At 42.4% G+C, this 22,698-nt stretch overlaps 1 protein-coding gene across 1 annotated transcript in view; it reads left to right on the forward strand.

The window, feature by feature from the left end:
* Positions 1–22,698, forward strand: part of Lrp6 (LDL receptor related protein 6) — a 124,115-nt gene that overhangs the window by 91,516 nt on the left and 9,901 nt on the right. The window contains exons 13-19 of the mRNA XM_032905546.1: positions 2,959–3,161; positions 4,816–5,027; positions 6,213–6,403; positions 9,011–9,220; positions 10,782–10,907; positions 18,328–18,564; positions 20,017–20,127. Of these exons, the coding sequence (XP_032761437.1) occupies positions 2,959–3,161; positions 4,816–5,027; positions 6,213–6,403; positions 9,011–9,220; positions 10,782–10,907; positions 18,328–18,564; positions 20,017–20,127 (1,290 nt within the window). The remainder of the gene's footprint in view (positions 1–2,958; positions 3,162–4,815; positions 5,028–6,212; positions 6,404–9,010; positions 9,221–10,781; positions 10,908–18,327; positions 18,565–20,016; positions 20,128–22,698) is intronic.

Here is a 22,698-nt window from a genome sequence, read left to right on the forward strand (position 1 = left end):
GTTCTTAGAGCAGAACTCTACTAACACTGCTCAAAGTTGTTAGGTCAATGTGTGGTGGAGATTTCTAATAGAGTGGCTATTTACTGAGTCTTCTAAACTGGGTGTGGGCTTTAGCTAGTGAAGAACTTAACAGACATGCAATATTGCACTTATCAGGGTTTTTCTCAATGCCAACGTGTTCCTTTGTTTCCATGAGTGTGAGTGAGCCCAGAACCATAAGTCAGCACTGTGCAGATCAGGGGTCAGGCGAGGAGTTCTGCCATGGCTTCCTGTGCCCGCATCCGTGAGAAGGATGTGTCTGTTGAGTTGGGTAATGGCTGAACACCAAGGAACATAAAGTATCATCAAATTTATGTGTATAGACTATAGCAACCCCTGTCCCACCATCATTTCTTTTGGTTTCCATTACCTGTAGTCAGCCTCCATCTGGAAATAATACATGGAAAATTCCAGAAATTATTGGTAAGTTTTAAATGGCATGTGGTCCTAAGTAGCACAGTGCAATCTATTTCAGTCCTATTCACGATACAAATTGTTTCCTTGCCTAGCCCTTCCATTCTTTATGTGCCACGCTCTGTGGCTATCTCTATGTTGGTCAGCTGTCACAGTGCCCTGGGTGCTTGTATTCAGGTGGTGTTAATTCTCCTTAGTAGTTTCCCCAAAGGAAATAGTATGATAGTGGCAATTATATCTAGTATGTTAATGTGATTTTTTTTTCTAATTGCTCTTTTTGCCTGTGTGTATGTCTGTCACAGGTGTGCCTGGTGCTTACTGGGGTGAGAAAGGGGCATTGGAGCCCCTAGAATTACAGTTACAGAAGGCCGTAAGCCACCATTTGGGTGCTGGGGATAGAATCTTGTACTGCAACAAGAGCTCTCAACCAGTGTGTGTCTCCAGCCCCTTAAAATAAATTTTGTGGTAAATATATATGTATAGGGAAAAATACAGCAAATTAAAGAATTGGTACTGATAAACTATCTTCATCAGGAGTGGGGAGTGGCTATATTAGGATTTCAAATTACTTCTAGGTCTCCTGTTGTGGTAACACTCTCACATGCCTTTTGTCGGGTGGGTTTGAAGATAGGTCCTCATCATATGGCACAGGCTGGTCATAAGACCCGAACTGGAGATGACTACAGAGTCAGACTCGGTCTCTGGGGTGGGGGTGTGCTCTTGGACACACTTCCTCACTTCATCAATTGGGTTATCATCTTACCATTGAAACAGAACATTTTTTGGTGAAGTTAAAAATACTTATTGTTGTTTTGTGTGGTTTTTATTTTTGTTTTATATGTATGAATGTTTCCCCGAACATGTGTATCCGTGCCATATATATTCCTGGTACCCATGGAGACTGCAGAGGAATGTTGGGTCTCCTTGGTTTGGGGTGATCTGCGATGTGACTGCTGGGAATTAAACTCATATCCTCTACAAGAGCAGCATGCACTCTTCCATCACTAAGCCGTTTTTCCAACCCGTTTTTGTTCTGTTTTGTTTTGTATGTGTGCGTGTGGAGGTCTCTGTTTTTAGACAGTGTCACACTGGCTTAGCCTCCCGTTTGCACTGACTGTTCTGCCTTAGTTCCAGAGCGCTCGGATTAGAGGCTGGAGCCACGGTATCCGACCTTAACACTTGTTTTTAACATTATAGAAAATAGTGTTAAAGTGTCTAATTTTTTTTTTTTTTAGCCGAATTGAGGGACTTGAACCCAGGACTTGCAGGCTAGGCAAGTCTTTTCTCACTGAGCTACATTCCGAATGAGGATCTATGATTAGTTTTTTTGATCATTTTTTTCCTTTGCAAATCAAAATCTGTAACCTTTTTTTTTTTTTTTTGGTTCTTTTTTTCGGTGCTGGGGCCTGAACCCCGGGCCTTGTGCTTCCTAGGCAAGCGCTCTACCGCTGAGCTAAATCCCCAACCCCTGTAACCTTTTTAAAAATCTTTTTTAATCTATAACCTTTTATGTCTTTATTAAATGATTCATTAAAAATAAGATCGCTAGTATTTTTGCAAGACAGAAAAACAGGCTAAATGATTAAAAATCAATGGCCAGGAGGTGGAGAGATGGCTCAGTGGTTAAGAGCACTGACTGCTCTTCCAGAGGTCCTGAGTTCAATTCCCAGCAACCACATGGTGGCTCACAACCAAATGTTATGGGATCTGATGCCCTCTTCTGGTGTGTCTGAAAGCAGTGACACTGTGTTCAAATATATAAAATAAAAAAAAATCTTAAAGGAAAAAAATATCAATGGCCAGAGAGATCCAGGAACAAATTGTCAGTTATTCCTCTCGTTAACCTTTTTAATAACTAGAAATGAGACACACAGAGCACGTACAGGTTCCATCCCTTTCCTGTGACTCAAGAAGGGATCATTTCCCGCTGACACCCCTGTCATCTACTCAGACGCATCTGAGCACTGCACTGTTTACCAATGCAAAGCTCTGTTACATGAAGGAAGACATTTGAGTCATTCACAGAGGAGCGGAAGGTCTAGTAATAACTACAGACTGAAGACAGTTAGGTAAGGCAAACTGGAATGGCAGCGTGCACTAAAGAGACACAGAGTGAGCAGGGGAATCCAGAGTGGGAGAATCCCATCTGCCTGGGCGTGGAGGAGTCAAGGGAAGCTACCCAGAAGGTGTGGCAGTGAAGTGGCCCTGGAGGTGTGGGTGGGATTTAGAAGTAAACCATGGAAGAACTCTGGGCAGTCCAGTCAGAGAAAGCAGTGAGAAGATGCAGGCAGGGCACGGGAAACAGTTACAGCTGGCTTGAGATCAGAGTGGTGATCCTTCTCACTGTGAAGGAAGCTTCTGGAGGCGTGTCAAAGGGCTCTTCTCTTAGCCTTGGCATTCCTTTCTGTTGGAGATCCATGTCATGTAACAGCCTCATCAAACCTTGAGGTTGATGAAGACCCTCGTCCCTCACTGTGTTTTAGATTTGCTCTTTTCTTTTTAAAGCTCCTACCACCTTCCTGCTCTTCAGTCAGAAGAGCGCCATCAACCGCATGGTGATTGATGAACAACAGAGTCCTGACATCATCCTTCCTATCCACAGCCTTCGGAACGTCCGGGCCATTGATTATGACCCTTTGGACAAGCAGCTCTACTGGATTGACTCTCGACAAAACATGATACGAAAGGCACAAGAAGATGGTGGCCAGGTAACTCAGGCTTAAGCTAGAGTTCACTGCTGACTAAAATTGTTCCAACCATCCACACTGCTTCATTTGCGTACAGGGGACATGGAAGTCCAGGGCTCATACCTTTTTATTTTTAACTTCTGAAGGTAGCTACTCTAGAGACATTATTATCAGATGATGGCATTGGGTTCCACATTGTATCAGGGGAAAGAGGTCGTTAGTGACTTTCACCGCTGGTTACATCTGCTCGTGCCATTTTTCCATTATCCTGTTGTGTGCAGAAATGTGTCTTGAAATCAAGTAGGCCTTAGTTCCTCTCCCAGCTCTGTCAGTCACTAGAAATCTTAGTGACTTTTTTGACTGAACATAATGCAAGGCATAAAGCCTCTACCTGTTAATGGTAGGGATTGTATAGATAGTAATTACATCACTAATAACTTTTATTTAAAAGACTCATTGATTGAGTAAGAAACATGATCTTAGTAAAAATTAAAAACACCAACAATTTGATTCAGTATTTTTGGTAAATTTTTGGGGATTGTAGGATGAGACTAATGATATTAGCAGTCTCATTTGTGCCATGCACAAGTCATGGACTTCCATATACTTAAACTTTCTTCTTTCCTTTCTGGGCTCAGTCAGTGTAAGCTTCGGATTACAGTAGCCACTGGGTGTTACATTTTGAATGTGTTAAGATTTAGGGAAATGAGATTACTCAGTTTTTCTGTGTCTTTCTAATGGTAAAGAACGAGGAGGGAATCATAAATAGGGTGTGGAGGACCATTTAGCAATTCCTTGTACTCATAGGGCAGTGCTAGTGGCCAGTAATGGTAGACAGAAATGATACAGCTACAGACATGACAAATAAATTAACTTTTTAAAAGGTTGTATTAACTTAGAATCCTAGTGTAAATGAAATAAAATTTATTTGTGCAGAATAGATAAATCTTTTGGTTGGCTTTGTAAGAAAAAATTATGTTAATAATAGTCATATGATAATAATTACTATTATTAATTTTGTAGCCAAACATCTCCATGTACGCCAGTAGTCCCAGCATGCAGGAAGCTAATGTATGGAAAACCACAGCTGTAAAGCAGTGTGCGTGTGCGCACATGTGCATGCATGTGTGTGTGTGCGTGTGCGCGCGTGTATGCGTGTGCGCGCGTATGTGCGGCTGTGGAGACGTGGTATGTCTCCATGGACTGCAGCATGTTTAGCAGTATTCCTGGTCTTCACCGAGTAGTAGCCAGTAGGATTCCCACATCTTGATATCAAAATATCTGAGCACATTCCTACATCTGTGTCGTTCTGTTGGGTACAGTAGCATCACCCTTGGCTGGGGACCACTGCTCTAGATGTATTTTTAGGTTGCGATTGGAGCGACAGTTGTTTGTTGTTCTGGGAGAAAGCCCTCTCTGATCAAGGCTTTGTCAGATTCTTAGACCTATCTGTCTGTCCCCACCACCCTCTTCTGTTCCAGGTTAAAGCAGCCAGGGTATATTTGAAATGCACGTTAATAAGCAAGTACGTCACTCATATAAACCCGTTTTTAAAGAAAGTCTCCAAAGACCAGATACCCTTCTGATGTGTGATCACAGAAATTAAGAATTGCGTTTATTGCCTTGTGGTTGTCTGGTGTGGAATCTGACTTGTATGTTTCTTTCTTTTCTTTAGGGTTTTACTGTAGTTGTAAGCTCGGTTCCAAATCAGAACCTTGAAATACAGCCCTATGATCTCAGCATTGATATTTATAGCCGTTACATCTATTGGACCTGTGAAGCTACCAATGTCATTGATGTGACGAGATTAGATGGTCGATCGGTTGGAGTGGTCCTAAAAGGCGAGCAAGACAGACCTCGAGCCATTGTGGTAAACCCCGAGAAAGGGTATGTCTCAAACTCACAGCCTGAGCCTCTGCCTCTGTTGCCTCCTCACCCTCCTTTCTCTCTCAGTGCATACAACTCCACTCAGTGTTTCCCGTGCCCTGCCTGCATCTTCTCACTGCTTTCTCTGACTGGACTGCCCAGAGTTCTTCCATGGTTTACTTCTAAATCCCACCCACACCTCCAGGGCCACTTCACTGCCACACCTTCTGGGTAGCTTCCCTTGACTCCTCCACGCCCAGGCAGATGGGATTCTCCCACTCTGGATTCCCCTGCTCACTCTGTGTCTCTTTAGTGCACGCTGCCATTCCAGTTTGCCTTACCTAACTGTCTTCAGTCTGTAGTTATTACTAGACCTTCCGCTCCTCTGTGAATGACTCAAATGTCTTCCTTCATGTAACAGAGCTTTGCATTGGTAAACAGTGCAGTGCTCAGATGCGTCTGAGTAGATGACAGGGGTGTCAGCGGGAAATGATCCCTTCTTGAGTCACAGGAAAGGGATGGAACCTGTACGTGCTCTGTGTGTCTCATTTCTAGTTATTAAAAAGGTTAACGAGAGGAATAACTGACAATTTGTTCCTGGATCTCTCTGGCCATTGATATTTTTTTTAATCTATAAAATTTAACTTTTTGAAAACTTCTTGGTACCATTTGTTACTATTATTAAAAATAATATATTTCTTGACCTTTTTAAAAAAAAAAATAGACACCAGGGCAGGGCAGGAGGGCCTAGAGAAAGGGTAACTGGTAGCCACTCTCAGTTGTGCTTCAGTGAGAAGCTCCAGCACACTGTTGCCCGGGACACTGCCTGCTAAGAGTGACTGACTGCAGAGTGCAGACCCCAGAGTGCAGACCCCAGAGTGCCACAGAAGGAGCGGGGCGTGTTCACTGTAACGCACCTCCGTAAGGAGATAGAGAGACTTAACCAGATCTACTCAGTTCTATACGTAATTTTTGTTTGTTTGCAGATAGCTGAACATTTTAAAATAGATTTAAAAGCATAACCTCCATTTATCTTTTTTAAAGTTGTGTTTGTGTTTTTGGGGTTCAAACCCAAGGCCTTGCCCATGTTAGGCAGGAGTCCTTCCAATGAGCTGTTGTACATAAATGTTCCTGCATTTGTCTTATCAAGAATATTGTGTTTCCCCGATTCTTCAGTGATTTTTAATTTTCTCCTGTTATCTGTAGGTATATGTATTTTACCAATCTTCAGGAAAGATCTCCCAAAATTGAACGGGCTGCCTTGGATGGAACAGAACGGGAGGTTCTCTTTTTCAGTGGCCTGAGTAAGCCCGTCGCTTTGGCTCTCGACAGCAAGCTGAGCAGGCTCTTCTGGGCTGACTCTGACCTCCGGCGAATTGAGAGCAGCGACCTCTCAGGTGCCCCAAGTGTTCTGTGTTTCAGTTTCGAGTTTTACAATGAGTTCATTGCTGAGAACTTGTATTCTTCCTGTGTTTTTTTGTACATGATTATAATTTTATCATTAAGCATCATGTGAGTTGAGGAGATCTTTGATTACTTTCTTTGTTCACTAATTGCTCAGTAGTTTCATTGATCTGCAAATTATGAATCTTTTTTCCTAATTCTTCTCCTCGACTTTGACATTGTTGTCTTCTCTGAACTCTGGCCTGCGACTGTTCTCGCTACTCATTCTTCCATATAAAATGTTGCGTGTGCAAACCTTCACACACACAGTGTTACGTGTGCAGGCGTTGTTCTGAAGCGTGACTCTTCAGTCTCTGTTGAGTCTTGAGAGTATTCTCAGCCAAGGAAGAGCTGGTCGTTCACCCTTCCCAAAGGCATCACTTTCCCATCCTCACACTGTTACCCTTTACTTCTTTATGGCCCTCTGTTTGTAACCACAGTTACCTCTTCTATCTTCTATCATGGCCAGGTTCTGCACGGCCTCATTAGTGACCAGGAAAATAAAATTGAAAATACTGTTTATTTTTGTCAGCGTGGCAAAAGTATGTTAGGGTTTCTTGTGCCCAGCACGTGTCAGGAGGTAGAAGTGACATATGTTCCTTGCAGTGGAGATGGAGCTCAGTGGTAGAGCCCTTTCCTGGTGTGCTATGGTGAGTCCTGACTGCAGACCAACATAGAAACAGCAGAACCTTTAGTGGAGAAGATTTTGTCCACAATTATCAGCATTTAAAGGAGATAACCTTCGATTGGATCGTGTCCCTTTCACATGCTGCCTTACATAAGTAGTAGCCTGTATTCACTGAGCAGTGTTTGTGATCGTCTTTCCCGGAAAAGCTCACTGTAGCATGTCCGCGTGCGGATTCTCAGTTCCATCAAGAATAAGCAAGGCAGCTAAGCAGGAAGAGTCTGATGGTGAGGCCTGCCTGGCCTAATGCCAAGACCCTGCTTCAACAAAACAAAATAAAACCTAAAAGCAACTAACCCCACAGTGCTACATGGATCTTCTTGTGAACATTTCTCTGTGACCTAAAAGTAGTAGGTGAGTTTCTATGTAATACAGACCGTAACTTACATACATACACCACTTCTGACAGATAAAGATGTAGGTGCTCTCGACAGTTCCTGTTACTCTAAAGACCCTGTCAACAGTCTATGAGAGTTGTCTCCAGCACTGGCGGTGTTGGAGTGTTTAACCAGTCTAGTAGTTTGAAATGCACTTCACAGCCAGGCGGAGGTGGCCATCAGGTTCCAGGACAGCCAAGGCTACACACAGAAACCCTGTCTCGAAAAAACACGCACGTGCACACAAACACACATGCAGGCATGCCCAAAAAAACCTCTAGAATAAACAAAAATGTTTATCAAAGTAGCATAGTGTTTCACCTTATTTATTGAAACTGAACAGCATTTCTGTTGTATTGATTTCCCTGTTTGTTTGCTGTTTGTAGCTTCCTATCCCAAATGTCTGCCTGGCCTGCCCACGTGAGCTGCACACTGAAGGCCTCCCACTGCCGGCTCCTGCTGGGCAGCTGTGTGTGGGTTCACACCACTGTAACCAGCTGCCCTTTCTACTTCTGTTTCTAGAGTTTTCTGTGGATTCAGAATGTGAATTTACTGTTAAGTTATATATATGATGAAGAATTTGCCTGTTTGGATCAATCTTAAACTTGTTGAGAATTTTGTTCTGTCATCATCTTGCACTTTGCACATTTAGATGGGCCTCCTTTTGCTGATAAGACAGGAAACCTCACATTCTGTCTTTTCCACTCTTTGGGACATAAGTTTTTAAAAAAAAGTATTTTGCCCAAATGCATGTGTGCAACTCATCTGTACCTGGTACCTGTGGAGGACTCCCTGGGACTGGAGTTACAGATGGGTGAGCTGCATGGCGGTGCTGGGAATCAGATCCAGAGTGTAGGTGCTCTCCACAGTTCCTGTTACTTGCATGTGGTCCTCCGTTTTCCTTAGAGGATATGTTCGTAGATCCTCCAATAGCATGGAGGCCACCAAACCCAGAGGTACCACATATCGCTGGTCTGTGCTGTAGCATTACCACAGCATACACAAGTTAATCTGCCCTCACTTACATCCCTGTTCTTAGATGCTGAGTCCAGGGTATCATAGGATTAATCCATTACCTGTGAATCACATGGACTGTGTTCTGAGTAGCCAGGTCGAGTGGTAGTGGAATTGTTTTTCACAAATGTCTCAGACGTTTTAAGCAAATGTTTGCCACCATCATTTCTTGTAGTCAAACGTTGTTTTGATGTGCTTTACTGTGTCAGGTTTTCATAAAATTTAATGCGAAATGGATTCTGCTAAAAACAAATTGAAACCTGCTGTCCCAAGTTACATTTCAAAACTAGAAAATTCTCCGTGTATTGGGATTAACTCCTAGTTGTATGTGTCTGGTTTCATACCATTTTCTGCTACATTTAAGTCTTGTGGTGAAGAGCTCGTATTTCTCTTACTCTTAGGATCTGTCTGGTATTCATGGGGTAACTGCTGACAGTGGGATTTGGGAACACAAATCATTGCTGTTCAATGTTTTCCTTTTCAAGGTGCCAACAGGATCGTGCTAGAGGACTCTAATATATTGCAGCCTGTGGGTCTGACTGTGTTTGAGAACTGGCTCTACTGGATTGATAAGCAGCAACAGATGATTGAAAAAATTGACATGACTGGTCGCGAAGGCAGAACCAAGGTCCAGGCTCGGATTGCTCAGCTCAGTGACATCCATGCAGTGAAGGAACTGAACCTTCAGGAATACAGTGAGTGAGGCGAACAGTGCCAAGGGCGTTGCTGTGCTGTACGAATCAAGACATGGTCTCATGGCTTCTTGACTTTTTTCTTCTTTATTTTGTTTTTATATTTAGAAAAACACTTTGTTGTAGTTTCTAAAAACTTAAATAGTGTGTGATTTGGGTTTATCAAAATCATAATGAAGCTAGGTAAAGAAGTATAGTCCTATAATCAGCACTAGGTGTGAAGGCAGGAAGATTGCGAATTTGAAACTAGTTTGAATTATGTATCTAGACCGAGTCTTGGTAAAACCAAGACCTGGGTATGGCTCAGTGGTGGAGGACTGACTGCATCCACGGGGCCTGGGCTTGGTCTTTAGACTAAGTAGATAAATGAACAGTCTTGTATGCGCGACAGACTGAGAACCACCTCTGCTGATAAATAGTCAAATACAGTAAGTGTTTTCTGTTTTGCGCAATCCACTCCTTTGTAGATACTTGATCAACAAGGTTGATGTAGCATCCATCTTATGATGGAAAAGAGATCATAGTTGATGGCTACATTGCGTGATGGTAATGATACTGATGCTGTAATAGCAAAGATCAGATTGTTTATAACAAGAGCTAAATAGCAAACTCAGGGCAGAAAGTTCAAGTTCTAAGCTAGACGTTGAAGAGTTGCGGACTGGCTTGCCTCTGACACGTCACCAGTAAGAGCCACTCGGATCTTTGTGATGCTTCGTTGCAGTTGAGCAAGCAGGTGGTTTTGTCTCAGTTCCATAGTACCATAAAGTTCTTTCTTCTGTTACCTTAATTTTCTATAAATTCTTTATTAAAACATACCTTTTAACATGAAATAATTTATCCTTTAGGAAAGTAAACGTTCATTCAGAGTTAAAATACTTAGAGGAGAATTCTCAATTTTAAAATAAAACTATGTAAGTGTCAGCAGTCTCTGTAGCAACTTTTCTAGTTCTATAAGTCATTTTTTATTTATCTGGCCTTTTTGAAATAAGGTCTTGTTGTGTTGTCCTTACTGGCCCAGAACTTGCCATGTGACTAGTTCTGGCCTCTCCTATGGTGAGCCTTTACCTCTGCTTCCTAGGATAGGAATATAGGTGTGCCCCATCACGCCCATGTTTGTAATTCATATCGTAATTACAAAATTAACATCATAACATATCATAGTTATTTTATTTATTATCATTTTTAGGTTTGTTGTTGTTTGTATGGTGCTGGGGATTGAACTCAGGGCATCACTCACGGCACGCACTCTTAAACAGAGCAGTTTTTCCCAGCCCTTACCAACAATAGTTGAAAGTGATGTAACGTGCTAGGTCTTCATGCCTGTAATCTGGGTAGCTTTGGAGTCTGTGATAGGAGGATCAATGGAACCTGAGAGTTTATGACTAGCTTGGACATAGCAGACTCCCATTTCATTCCCCTCCTTCGTGCAGTGGTCATGTGTAATGCTGTGGTAGAGCTCATACAGGGATAGTGTAGAATTGTGATGTGTAGTCGTAAAGTCAGAGCTTTTTTATATTTGGCATTGTTTGTGGAGATCATTGATTGTGATAATCAACTCTTCCAGGACAGCACCCGTGTGCCCAGGATAATGGTGGCTGTTCACATATTTGCCTTGTAAAAGGAGATGGTACCACAAGATGCTCCTGTCCCATGCACTTAGTTCTGCTTCAGGATGAGCTGTCCTGTGGAGGTAACAATGTTGAACTCTCTCTTGTGCAAACCAGACTTTGACATGTTGATCTAGGTATCTAATCATATATTGCTAGTCAGTGAAGTTGCTGTCTCTGCTGACTTAATTGGTCGTTGTGTTCTGTTTATTTGTTTCCCAGACTTGCCTTTCCCCCCACCTGCTTCCCAGACCTTTCCCTCCTGCTCCAGCCTCCAATGACCACTATTTTTAACAAACTCTGTTTTTGTGTGTTTGGGTTTTATACATTACACATAAAAGTATAATTATGTGATGTTTACCATTCTTATTTCATATAATATGTATTCTCTATACTCATTTCTTTACAGCACATGATAGGAGTTCCCTCTTTTTAAAGTCAAGTAGTATTTTATTATATATGTCTTATGGTGTTTTCAGCCTGTGAATTAATATTTCCTAATAATACAGTAGCTTCGCCATCTCCTAGGGAGTAGTGAAATGAACTCACTCTGGTCTTCACCCATTGAATTCTGGAGTGTGTCCAGTAAAGAGAATATTTTCTTGTTCAAATCCATCAGGATTCTCCTGTTGTTTTTAAAAAAGAGAAAAAAAAATAAAACCCAACAATGAAAGAAAAATTTAAAACCTGTGTGAAGTTTTATGTCTGCATGTGTGTAGGGATGCATGTTCTCATGAGTGAGCGCACGCGTCTGCGGGGTCAGAAGATGACGTCAGGAGCTTTTTCACCTTCCACCTTAAGTAGTCTGTCCACCATTGCACCCAAGCTGGTGGCTGTAAGCTTCTGGGATAGGCTGGACACTGCCGCATCCTGCCTATGTGGGTTCCCAGGATCCGATCTCAGTCCCATGCTTGCACCCACTGTGTCCTCTCCCCAGGGTGTTGTGATTTAGTCAAGTTTGTTATCACTCCTGGTGGGTAACAAATTGGTATTTTTTTTTTGTTGTTGTTAAGTCATAGTGTGGCAGTATTAAATACTATAATAATGTTCATATCCTTAATTAAGAAGCCTTCTTACTGGAGTTAATTTAACAGTTGATTTCAGTTGAAGGGAAATACTTGTGACACGCTGTTATTTGCACAGGTAGTGATTTGAAATGAATCTAGTTTTTATTATTTGAAAAATAAATACAGCAGGTGAGTTCAAATACTTTATTTGATTGAATGCTTTATAGCATTGAACCCAGTAGCGCTGTGAATATTAGGCAGCTGCTTTACCACTGAGCATTTATCTCCAGCCCAAGTTGTGTGCTTGATAAATACTGTGGTTATAAAGCTGGTATAAAAATGTATTTGGCTTAAGCAGAAAAGTTATTTTTGTTTGTTTGCTTGTTTCTTTGTAGTACTGAGACTCACCACAGGATCTTTGTTTAGATCTTAAATGTTTTCCATTTTAGGGCCATGTGTCACAAGATCGCACAATCTGTTAGGTGTTGGAATCTTTGGGGACTTTTGAAATAGAGTCTCACTATGTTGTCCAGTCCATTGCTGAGTTCAAGGATTCTTGGGAGACTCCTAATTCAACCCCTTAGCGACTGGGGCAGTATCTGCCACTGTACCTGGCATGGTCTTATCACCATGATTCTGTCTTGCCAGGAGCACAGCTGAACAGCACATCTGAGGTCTTCCCTTCTATTCCGAGCATTGAAAATGTTTTCTTTTGTGGTGACAGTTACGTAAAGATGCATATTTTTTAAAGATTATATATCCAGAATATAAATGTAGTGATAAAACCGGATTACAAGTAAATTTTATCTTTCTGACTTTTTAAAGATATAATACATGTCTCAATAGCAGTGGCAATGTATTCTGCTTATGTTACAGGAACTCGAAGGTCAAGTTTGTACATACAGTTTGAGAGCATGGAAGCACTTCTGCTATACTCTTGACTGTAGTACGGAATCTCAGAAATCTGTCTCACCAGAGAATCTAGACACACACACACACACACACACACACACACACACACACACACACACACACACACACAAACATGGCATGATTTCATAATGTTAGTTCAAGAGGAGGGAGCTACTCTGTGGGGCTAAAAGTCTGCATATCCTCTTCTGGGTAGAGACTGACCGCTGCGTCTTCTTCAGAGACCTCACGTTTACAGAAACTTAAGTGCTAGAACTTGAAATAAGGGGAGGAGAGAGAAGCATTACTGGGTGCGGGTATGTATGCTTGCAATTCCCAAACAGCAGGGCAGACCAGCAGGTTTGCAAGTCTGAGACCAGCTTGGACAACTTAGGGAGACTTTATCTAAAAGGAGAAAAATAACTAGGACAAATGAAATAAAATCAAACCTTGCACAGCAGTGTAAACATATTTAATGCTATTGAATTATATACCCTTAAATGATACAGTTGATAAAATTTTGTTACATATGTTTTATCATAGTTAAAAGAAATTGTGTTTCGATATAGAGTGCTAGACTGGCTTTAAAAAGTAAATCCTGAAGAAATTTAACAGATAAAACTGAACCAGTATCCCATTAGAAAATCCCAATATCCATTAGAAAATATATCGTAAAGCGGCTTAACTTTTTGCTGATAATTTTTATTTGTATATAAGATTAATAACAAGTTTTAGAAGATGAATACAAATGTCACCTGACTCGAGATGTAGAACATTGCTTTAAGAAAGTACTCTTGGAGATAGTGCACCTCAGAGATGGAGGCAGTTCAAGGTCAGCCTAGGCAAGGAGACCCTTTCTCCAAGAAACAGAAATGAACGAGTGAAGGGAGGTGGGAAGGAAAGGTTGGCACAATCACAGAAGAAAATGCTGCACTGTGCACAGTGGCACATGCCCGTGATCCCAGCGCTGGGCCGCAGAGGGAGTCAGGATAGGCCTGGGCATTTAGTGGGGCCTTGTTCAGTCCTCCACTAGAGAGAGAAGGAAAGGAGGAAGCAGAGGGACAGAGGAAAGGAAGGAAAGAAAATGGAGGAAGAGGAAGGAGCCCTCAGTTCTCTCCAGGCAGTTCTGGGAGCAGCCACTACTCTGCAGACTGTAGCCCAGTCAGAGCCAGTGTTTTGAACGTTATCACTGGGGCCGTGGCATGTGATCTTTTGGGTGTTGGATTCTCTTACATAATCCTCTTACATAATGTATTTTTGAGATCCAATCGTATAAATGTGTCAGCACTTTTTAATTACTGAGTCATAGATCATTATGTAACACTACAGTTATACTCCTCTGAGGAACCGTTGTATTTAATTTTTAATGGAGCTTCTGTCGTGTTCTAGGCGGCCTCTGTAACTTACATTGATTCCACAGTATAAATAAGTGAAGTATAGGAACTAAACTGTACTGGACAACTCGCCTCTGAGCTTGCCTTACTTATGCATCCTATGCTGTCTTTCTTCCCAGCTTGCTCTCTGGTTTATCTGACTTAAGAGTTTGATTGATGCCCACGCTGGCAAGTTCTGTTTCCGCGTGCTTCTGTGTACTTGTGCCATTACAAATATGTGTTTCTCTTCTTGTGTGATCTCCTCTTCCTTATTCATCAAGTGTACGTGGGGTCCCTGTGCTCTGAGAAGTCTTTAATTGCTACTGGGAACTCTCTCTGGACGCCACCCTTGCTGCCAGTTCCCATGTTACACAGTGTGAACTACACTCCAGTCAGGTTGTACTTACTGCCTGATCCTGCTTTAAGCAAATTCACAGTTTTTTTTTTTTATAAAGAACATAGGTCATATTTATGCTTTTAAATCTAATATAGTTTTTTAAAAACATAATAAACGTAAGAAAACAGTCCTTCAGATTTACCATATAAACTCTTCGGCTATCATCTGCACTAGTCTGTTTTAAAGATGCTTTTCTGATCAGCATATGGTAAGCGTATGTGTTCCCTAGAGGATTTACTAGCAGATGTTTTAATGAAGTAAGTTTAGTAAGATATATTAAGTGATATTAATAACGTAATACAGGATTACAGACTGTGATCCAGCATTCAGAAGGGTGAGGCAGGGTTTTCTCCAACTCAGGACCAGCCTGGACTGTACAGTGAGACTTTGCTCATGTAAACAAGCACAGGGTGACAGGGCTTTAATGAAGTCCAGTTCTTCTGCTCTCGTCCTTTTAGAGGTGACATCCCTGTGTACCACACAGTCAGCTGTGCATCCTCGAGCATCACTTAGCCTCTCTGACTCACTTTTCTCATTTGTAAAGCAAGGGAATCATGATCGCAGTAACCACACTAAATGCCAACCACTTCTGTAAATGACTTACGCTAAGAAAACTGTTTTAAGGCAGAAAAGCTTTACTCTGGAGAGTTCTGATATTTTTGTAAATTTGTGTATTTTTGTAAATCCTTTTACTGTTCTGCTGGATTTTCATGATTTCTGCATTGTTCTTCTATAACACATAGTTTTGGATGGAGCGTATGAAGAAAACTTGGCCTCACATAGACATTTGGATAGGAAATGGACTGTAATGGTAGCTTTGCCAGGGTTCAGAGAGATGTGCCTCTGCACTGTTAGTTCTCATCCCCGGGACCCACAGGGAAGAACCAGGGTGGAGTGCACATCTGTAACCTGTGTCCCTGTAGCTCATCAGCCAGTCTGAAGTGACGGAGGGGCTCTTGACTCTATTAGAAGTCTTGTCTCAGAGACCAGTACAGTGAAGTGCCTGGCACTGACTGTTCTCTGCCTGCACAGAGACCCCCATGAGCAGGCACAAGTAACGATAGCCTTTCCTAATAATGTGGGTATTCATCTTGGGTTTTATACTAAGTCTTGACAAGCAATAGTTTATCGTAGGTTTGTTTGTAACATTAGCTTGCATTACCTTATATTAAAATATGTGTTTTGAGATAAGGATGTAGCTCAGTGATAGTTGCTCACCTGCTATTTGCAAATCCTTGGGTTCTATTTCCAGTACTGCCAAAGGGTGTGTGTGTGTGTGTGTGTGTGTGTGTGTACATACACATATGCATGCATGCACACCATTGATGTTCCTGTGTGTGATGGCATGTACCTGTAGTACCAGTTTAAATTATATGGATGGTTGTGAATTACTTGAGCCCAGCGTTCAGCAGGAAAACAGGATGAGACTTTGACTCTTAAAAATAAAGAAAGGAGCAGGGTATGGACACTTGTGAGGAGGGCTGTGCTTTAGATGATGCTCAGGAGCTAAGAGCATTTGCTGCACGAGCGCAAGGACCTGAGTCACAGTTCTAAACACCATGTAAGAGTAAATAAAGGCCAGGCGTGGCTATGTGTACTGTGACCCTAGTGCTGGATGGAGTTAGGAGGGTCAGTGAGGCTCTATGGCCACCAGTGTAGCTCCAGGTTTAGTGAGAGACCTCGTCTTAAGTGGAGAGCAGTAAAGCAGGGCACTAGTGTCCTTCTCTGACCTGTACCATATACAAGGTGGAGAGGGAAGGGACGTAAAGGAAAACAGAAAAGAAAACGACAGTGGGTGGATTGTGCCGTAGCCCCAGACTTAGGAGGTGAGATAGGATTACTGCAAGTTTGAGGCAAACTTAGGCTATAGACTGAGACCTTGCCTCAATCTCCTGCTCCACCTGTCCCCTAATGTTGATTTTGTTGTTATTGTTGTTGGAGACAGGATTGCTGGCACGTACCCTGTCTGAGTCTCACATTTGAGGTTCTCCATCTCCCAGTTGCCAGAATTGCTAACGGACAGCATCATGGCCAGCAGTCCCTACCTGTTTATTTTCTGTGGATTGTATATGGCATACAGTTTGAGAACGTAGTCTTTTGGAGGTATTATATTTTCATTCAGAAGCCTAGAGAGAAATGATTCCATGGGGAACCCAGGTCTGGTTTCTGGCACCCTCCTGGTAGCTTACAACCATCTGTAACTCTGGTTCCTGGGGGAAATGATGCTCTCTTCTTGCTTCCGTGAGCACCAGGCATGGACATTGTGCACATACATACATGCAGGCACCCACTCATACATGGACATTGTGCACCTACATACATGCAGGCACCCACTCATACATGGACATTGTGTACCTACATACATGGAAAGAAATTTAAAAAAGAAATTCCTAGGTTTTAAGATTGCGATCTGTTTTATTATGCAGTGTGAAAAGCTTGCATTTGGTATTGTTAACACCCCTCTCGTGAGAATAATTCAGGTGCTACTCATCTGTCAAATTTGCAGAATTGGGTAGATTCAGATTGTCCAGAACTTGAATTTCTGATCCTAAGTTCCAGTTTTATAATTAGCTACAAAACTGGCCATTGTTTTTGTTTGCTTGGCTTGTTTGTTTACTTGTTTATTTACTTAGGTAAAAGGCTCTTTTGGGTTTTTTTGTTTGCTTAAATTCCTGCTGAATACCTGTTTGTCATTCTTTTAGATAAAACTAATAGTTCATTTTGATTTATGTTTACAATGTAAACAGATGCTTGCCTTTTAAGAACTAGCCTGGTTAGATTTACAGTGTAAGTGTAATGTATGCCTCCCATCTCATCAAACAGTAACAAAGAGCTTGCCTTGGTTTTTTTTTTTTTAACAGCATTTTTCTTACTGCCTTATGGTTTTGTTCATTAAAGGTGTAGTTCTGTGGCTCCGTGGCCCTCAGGGCCTCACTCCTCCTACCGTGGTTGGCCACCTTGAGTCTACTGAGGAGTTTGCAGCTTTACCCACAAGTCTTTCTTCTGTGGTGTCAGTACAGATGTGGAAAATGCTAGTGCCACTGCAGAATTACTGTAAAAAGAGCTCTCACTTGTTTACCACTCTGCCTGCTGGTGGTCCTGGAAGTGTAAATGGGAAATAAGGCTGACTAAAGTCTCATACAAAAGCCAGCTTTGCTCAGAGCATCAGACAATCCACACTCTAAGGGTTAAGAGTAAAGTGAACAATCACAACAAAGGGTGCAGGCTGCACATGGAAGCCACAGCGGGCAGAAACATGCTTTTCCATAGAGACATATAGACAATAACAGTAGTTATAATGGGGAATCTGGACGTGTACTCACTTCTGTCCCCTATACCTGGAAGGAGCATGAAAACACATTACAAGATTTTGAAGAAACTGAGGTCACAAAACTCTTTGTTTTGTTTCTTGGAGTTTTCTCACAAGCACTCAGGATTCCTCTCACAAGACTCCATTCTTGGGCTGAGTTCTGACACTAACATGATGGACCCAGTGACAAGGAGTAGGGTCTTCAGGGGGTGCGAGCAGGCTTTTGAGAACCTCGGTGCTCTGTTCCTTCTAAGCTAACTTTAAAAAGCTTGGAAGTTGGCAGTCATGGTAGCTATTCCTGGGTGGGTTGAAGATACTTTAGTCCTTTCAGACTGCAACTATAAGAATATCTGTGTTCTTACTAGTTAACTACGCCAGGATGACTGTGATCAGATCAGCATGTGTTGTAAAAATGTCTGTATTTTGAATAAGCTGGCTTGGCTCTGATTGTTCTATCTCTGTGTGACCGCTGTTCCTTTTGTCTCTCCTTCCACTGTTCTTGTGAAGAGCCTCCAACATGTTCTCCTCAGCAGTTTACGTGTTTCACTGGGGACATTGACTGCATCCCTGTGGCCTGGCGGTGTGATGGGTTTACTGAGTGTGAAGACCACAGCGATGAGCTCAACTGTCCTGTGTGCTCGGAGTCTCAGTTCCAGTGTGCCAGCGGGCAGTGCATTGACGGCGCCCTTCGATGCAATGGTGATGCGAACTGCCAGGATAAATCGGATGAGAAGAACTGTGAAGGTATTAAGAATTCCGCTGTGCTTGGTTGATAGTTCTTTGAATCAAGTTATTGAACACCCAGGGTTCTTTTGTTTTGTTTTTGTCTTGGCTTTTGGCTCAGATTTGAGTTTCGTGTTTGACTATGCCATGCACATTATGTATGTTGCTAATTATTTGAACCATTTCATATGTGTAAATTCTGTACAGATTAATGTGTTTATTTTGCTACTTTATTAAAATGCCTTGGTGGTGAATGACTTGATTGTGATAAAAAACACACTCACATTGTCCAAGGACAACTTAATGAAGAAAGAATTTATTTTGGCCTAAGGTTCCAGAGGGAGAGTCTGTAAAGGCAGGGAAGCTGACAGATCATTTCTTCTACTTCAAGACAGCAAGTGGATAAAGTGAACTGGGAGAGGGGGGAGACTGTAAGCTTAGCCCATCCCCAGTGATGTCCCCCTCCAGCAAAACTGCAGCTCCCCATAATCTAACGCAGTTCCACTAAATGGGGACCAAGTGCTTAAGTATGTGACCTTGTCATGAAGCATTGTTCAATCAAACCACCACAGTGACATTTTTATAAAGAAGCTTATTTAGTTCACATTCCAAAATGTCAAGGGCAAGTGTTGGCTAAAACTTGGGCTCTGGTGAAACCCTCACGGCAGACAGCAACACAGTATTTGGGAGAGTCATCTCTGCAGAGGGCAGGGTGAGAGGAGGGCAGGGTGAGAGGAGGGACAAGTTTTATCTCCCTTTAAAATGTGTTTTGCCCGAATGTTTGTCACATGAACAAGGGAGGGGGGAACTGACAAAAAGAACAGTGGTCACACAGAGGTAGGACAGTTACAGCCAAGGGAACTCAATAAAAATAAACAGACATTTTACAATAAATAGAATTTGTCACGTGTTTCATCTGATCACATGCACAGAATACCTCTATGCCTGGTGCCTGAGGAAGCTATGGTGTTAGACCGCTTGGAATTGGAGTAATAGATGGTTGTGAGCGTCTGTGTGGTGCTGAGGAGGGACAGAGTGCTTTTTAACCAGAACACCATCGCTCCAGCCACAGGCTTGTTCTTGTAGTCCTAGTTTTTCTCAAGAGCTAACACAGGGTACATTGAGAGTTCCCTAACACATTCTGAGAATGAGGTCCAGTTACCTCCCACTCAGCTCACTCTACCTCCAAACCGCACTAGGGACCAGGGCTCCAACATAGGACCTTTGGAGGAAGGAATATGTTTAGACTATCCAAATCACACCAGTAGTTCTGAAAATTGAAAAATAGCACCAAAAATTAAGTAAAATAAAAAATTTAAGAGCAAAGCAGAGAATATCATTTCTACCAGTGGGAATCCTTAGAGATAGTACTCACCTTGTGTCTGAGCCTGGTGTTTTAGATTATACTTAGAAAGCATTTGATGGAATTTGTCTTTACATGGTGATAAAAATCAAACTCTGCCTTTTTTCTAGTGCTTTGTCTAATTGATCAGTTCCGCTGTGCCAATGGTCAGTGCGTTGGAAAGCACAAGAAATGTGACCACAATGTGGACTGCAGTGACAGATCTGATGAACTGGACTGCTGTAAGTAGGGAGAGAGCATTGTAAATCCCTCAGAAAGGAGAATTTGAAAAGTCTCTTTTCCTTTTCTTTTTATATTTACTTACAATTCTGATTTTCTTACGTAGAACATATATACTAGTTAATCGTGCTGATACTTCATTTTGCTTTTAATAATCGGTTAAAGACAGTAGTTGCCTTGTGCAAAGATATATTTATTAAACACCAGGTTTATTAAACACCAGGAAGGAATAAGCATTGCCTCGCCACAAGTGTCATCACAGAATTCTCAGTAATTTAGAAACATGGAAATTAATTGGTGATCTGGACTTCATTCCGAACATTAGGTTGTGTTAAACCGTTTTCTTGAAACGTTTCTATCAGTTTCTGGGGATCTCGAACCTGATTGCTCTCTTCCTCCTTTCCTGCCATCCTCTCTCCCTTACCCCCTCTGTGCCTGCTTGCCTGGGTCTCTTCTTCCGTGCTCCCGCTGAGGTAGCTTCTCACCTGCTCCTCAGGCTAGCTTTGAACTCACCAGTGCAGGAGCAGCCTCAAACAAGCCAGTCTCTCGTCAGGTTCCTGGGTCTTAGGATTACCGCATGTCCAATGCAGCCTGAACATGCTTAGGCCGTGGAACACCCAAAGACTTAGTGGCCAGTGACTGAACAGCCTGCGGTTTTTCAAGGCTTATAACTTTTGGTCAGTGCTCTAACATACAGTGTGTCCCAAATCAGTACCCATAATTCTGAGTAGAATTTAGCATAAGTAGATTGACCATCACAAATTGTGGTAGAGTTGTAAAAGTTTGAGCATTCATAAATCCTTCAGCAGGTACTGGTTCCCCATGCTGTGTGCCAGGGATGGCCTGTGTAGTTCAGATGGAGAGAAGGTGGGATCAGGACTGCCGATGGGGGCTGGAACCACAGATCGCTCTTTCAGCAGAAAAATATTTGTTCTCGTTAAGTATCGGTTTCCTCACCTGTAAAATGATGCTGATATTTCTCATGGTTGTAAAGAGAATGAACTGCTTGAGTGAATGAATAATTTAGCCTGGTGAAGATGGAATCTGGTCCACGGGGGTACTACTGTTGTCAGAGTAAAGTGAGCATCAGAATTGTTATAAAGCCACACAAGTGGTCGCACAGAGGAGGAGACAGCCAGCTTCTTAGGAATGAAGATGGAGTAGATCAAAGCAGCTTCCTGGAAAAGTACTTGAGATCAAATGCTGATAAAGTATTTGTTCTACAGATCGGTAGAGATGCTAGCCTATGTTTAGAGCCAGAAAGGTGTGAAACCAGTCACCTTTCTCGAACTGCTATGTTTAATGGATTTGCCACATTGGCTGTGCTTAAGGGGGTCACCAAGAGAGAGCAGTAGTGTAAGATCATTAAGGTGAGATCACAGGGTACTGTTTGCTTTTCTACTAGTGAGCGGAGGTGGTACACAGTTCACATGCAGGATCACTGACATTGAAAGAAAGGACGAGGGTGGGAACCTGAGAGCAAATGCTATGAAATGTGTTTCAGGTGCTAAGACTGTAGGCAGAAACATCTACTAGGCTGTTGATTTTCCAAATTCTTTGGACTCCATCAAGAGCAGTGCAGTGATGAGATGCATGTGTAGACAAACGGGTGTCACACAGCAGCATTTATGCATACAAGGTGCTAGGCTACATCTTGATGGTTTCTCTTTCCTTTGGTTTAAATGCTGGTTGCAACCCTCTAAGTTTTCCACCATCTGCTGATGAGGCTTTTGTGGTTCTGACAAAAGATGATCTAAATCAAGAGGATCAAGCAGCGTGGCTGGGAAAGGAAGGCGGGGCTTCAGTTACTTCAGAGACACAGGGATTGGTCGCCACTTAGATACAGTTGGCATTAAGTTGACCCATGTGTACCTCTCAGAGTGACTGGAGTTGTACCCAAGATACACAGCAGAAACTAAGCGCTGAAGCACCACCTCCGGCCCTGGTGTGGGTGCAGTGCTCTGCTAATCAGTGCAGGCTGCTGTCTGTGAAATGTAAATGGCTGTCCCAGGCGTGCACTCTACAGCTTGCCCTGGCCTTGAGCTGGTTTATCTGTTTCACATCTGGAGAGGTGGTGATAGTGGTGAGTTTGGTCTGTTACGTTAAGGGTAACTATAGACTGTTTTTCACAATTGTTAGGAGCTTGATCAAATGTGTCTGCAGCTCAGGAAGGTGTTTGTACTCTCCAGACTGTGAATGGTAATTGAACTTAGAGTGATGGACAAAATCTCCAGAGAGCAATGGAGAAAACAGTACATTGTAATAGCTCAGGGAAGCATACACAATGAATTGGGAGCAGGAGTAGTCAGAACTAGTAAATAGGCATGGTTGTCCACGTTTGTGACCCCAGCAGTAGGGGTGCATGAGATCACAATTTGAGGTGCAGCTTCAGCTGCATAGCTGATCGAAGCCAGCCTGGACGAGGCGGGACCCTGTTTTAACAAAGAAACAGAAAAAGTAGGAGAACGGTGTCTTCCACAGTGGGCAGATACCATCTAAAAGAAAACATTGCCTACTCTATTGAGCATGTAGAGAGGTCTTTGAGTTGAAGAATCTCTCAAATATGGCAAATA

This window comes from Rattus rattus, chromosome 6 (genome assembly GCF_011064425.1).
Source record: "Rattus rattus isolate New Zealand chromosome 6, Rrattus_CSIRO_v1, whole genome shotgun sequence".
Taxonomy (NCBI): domain Eukaryota; kingdom Metazoa; phylum Chordata; class Mammalia; order Rodentia; family Muridae; genus Rattus; species Rattus rattus.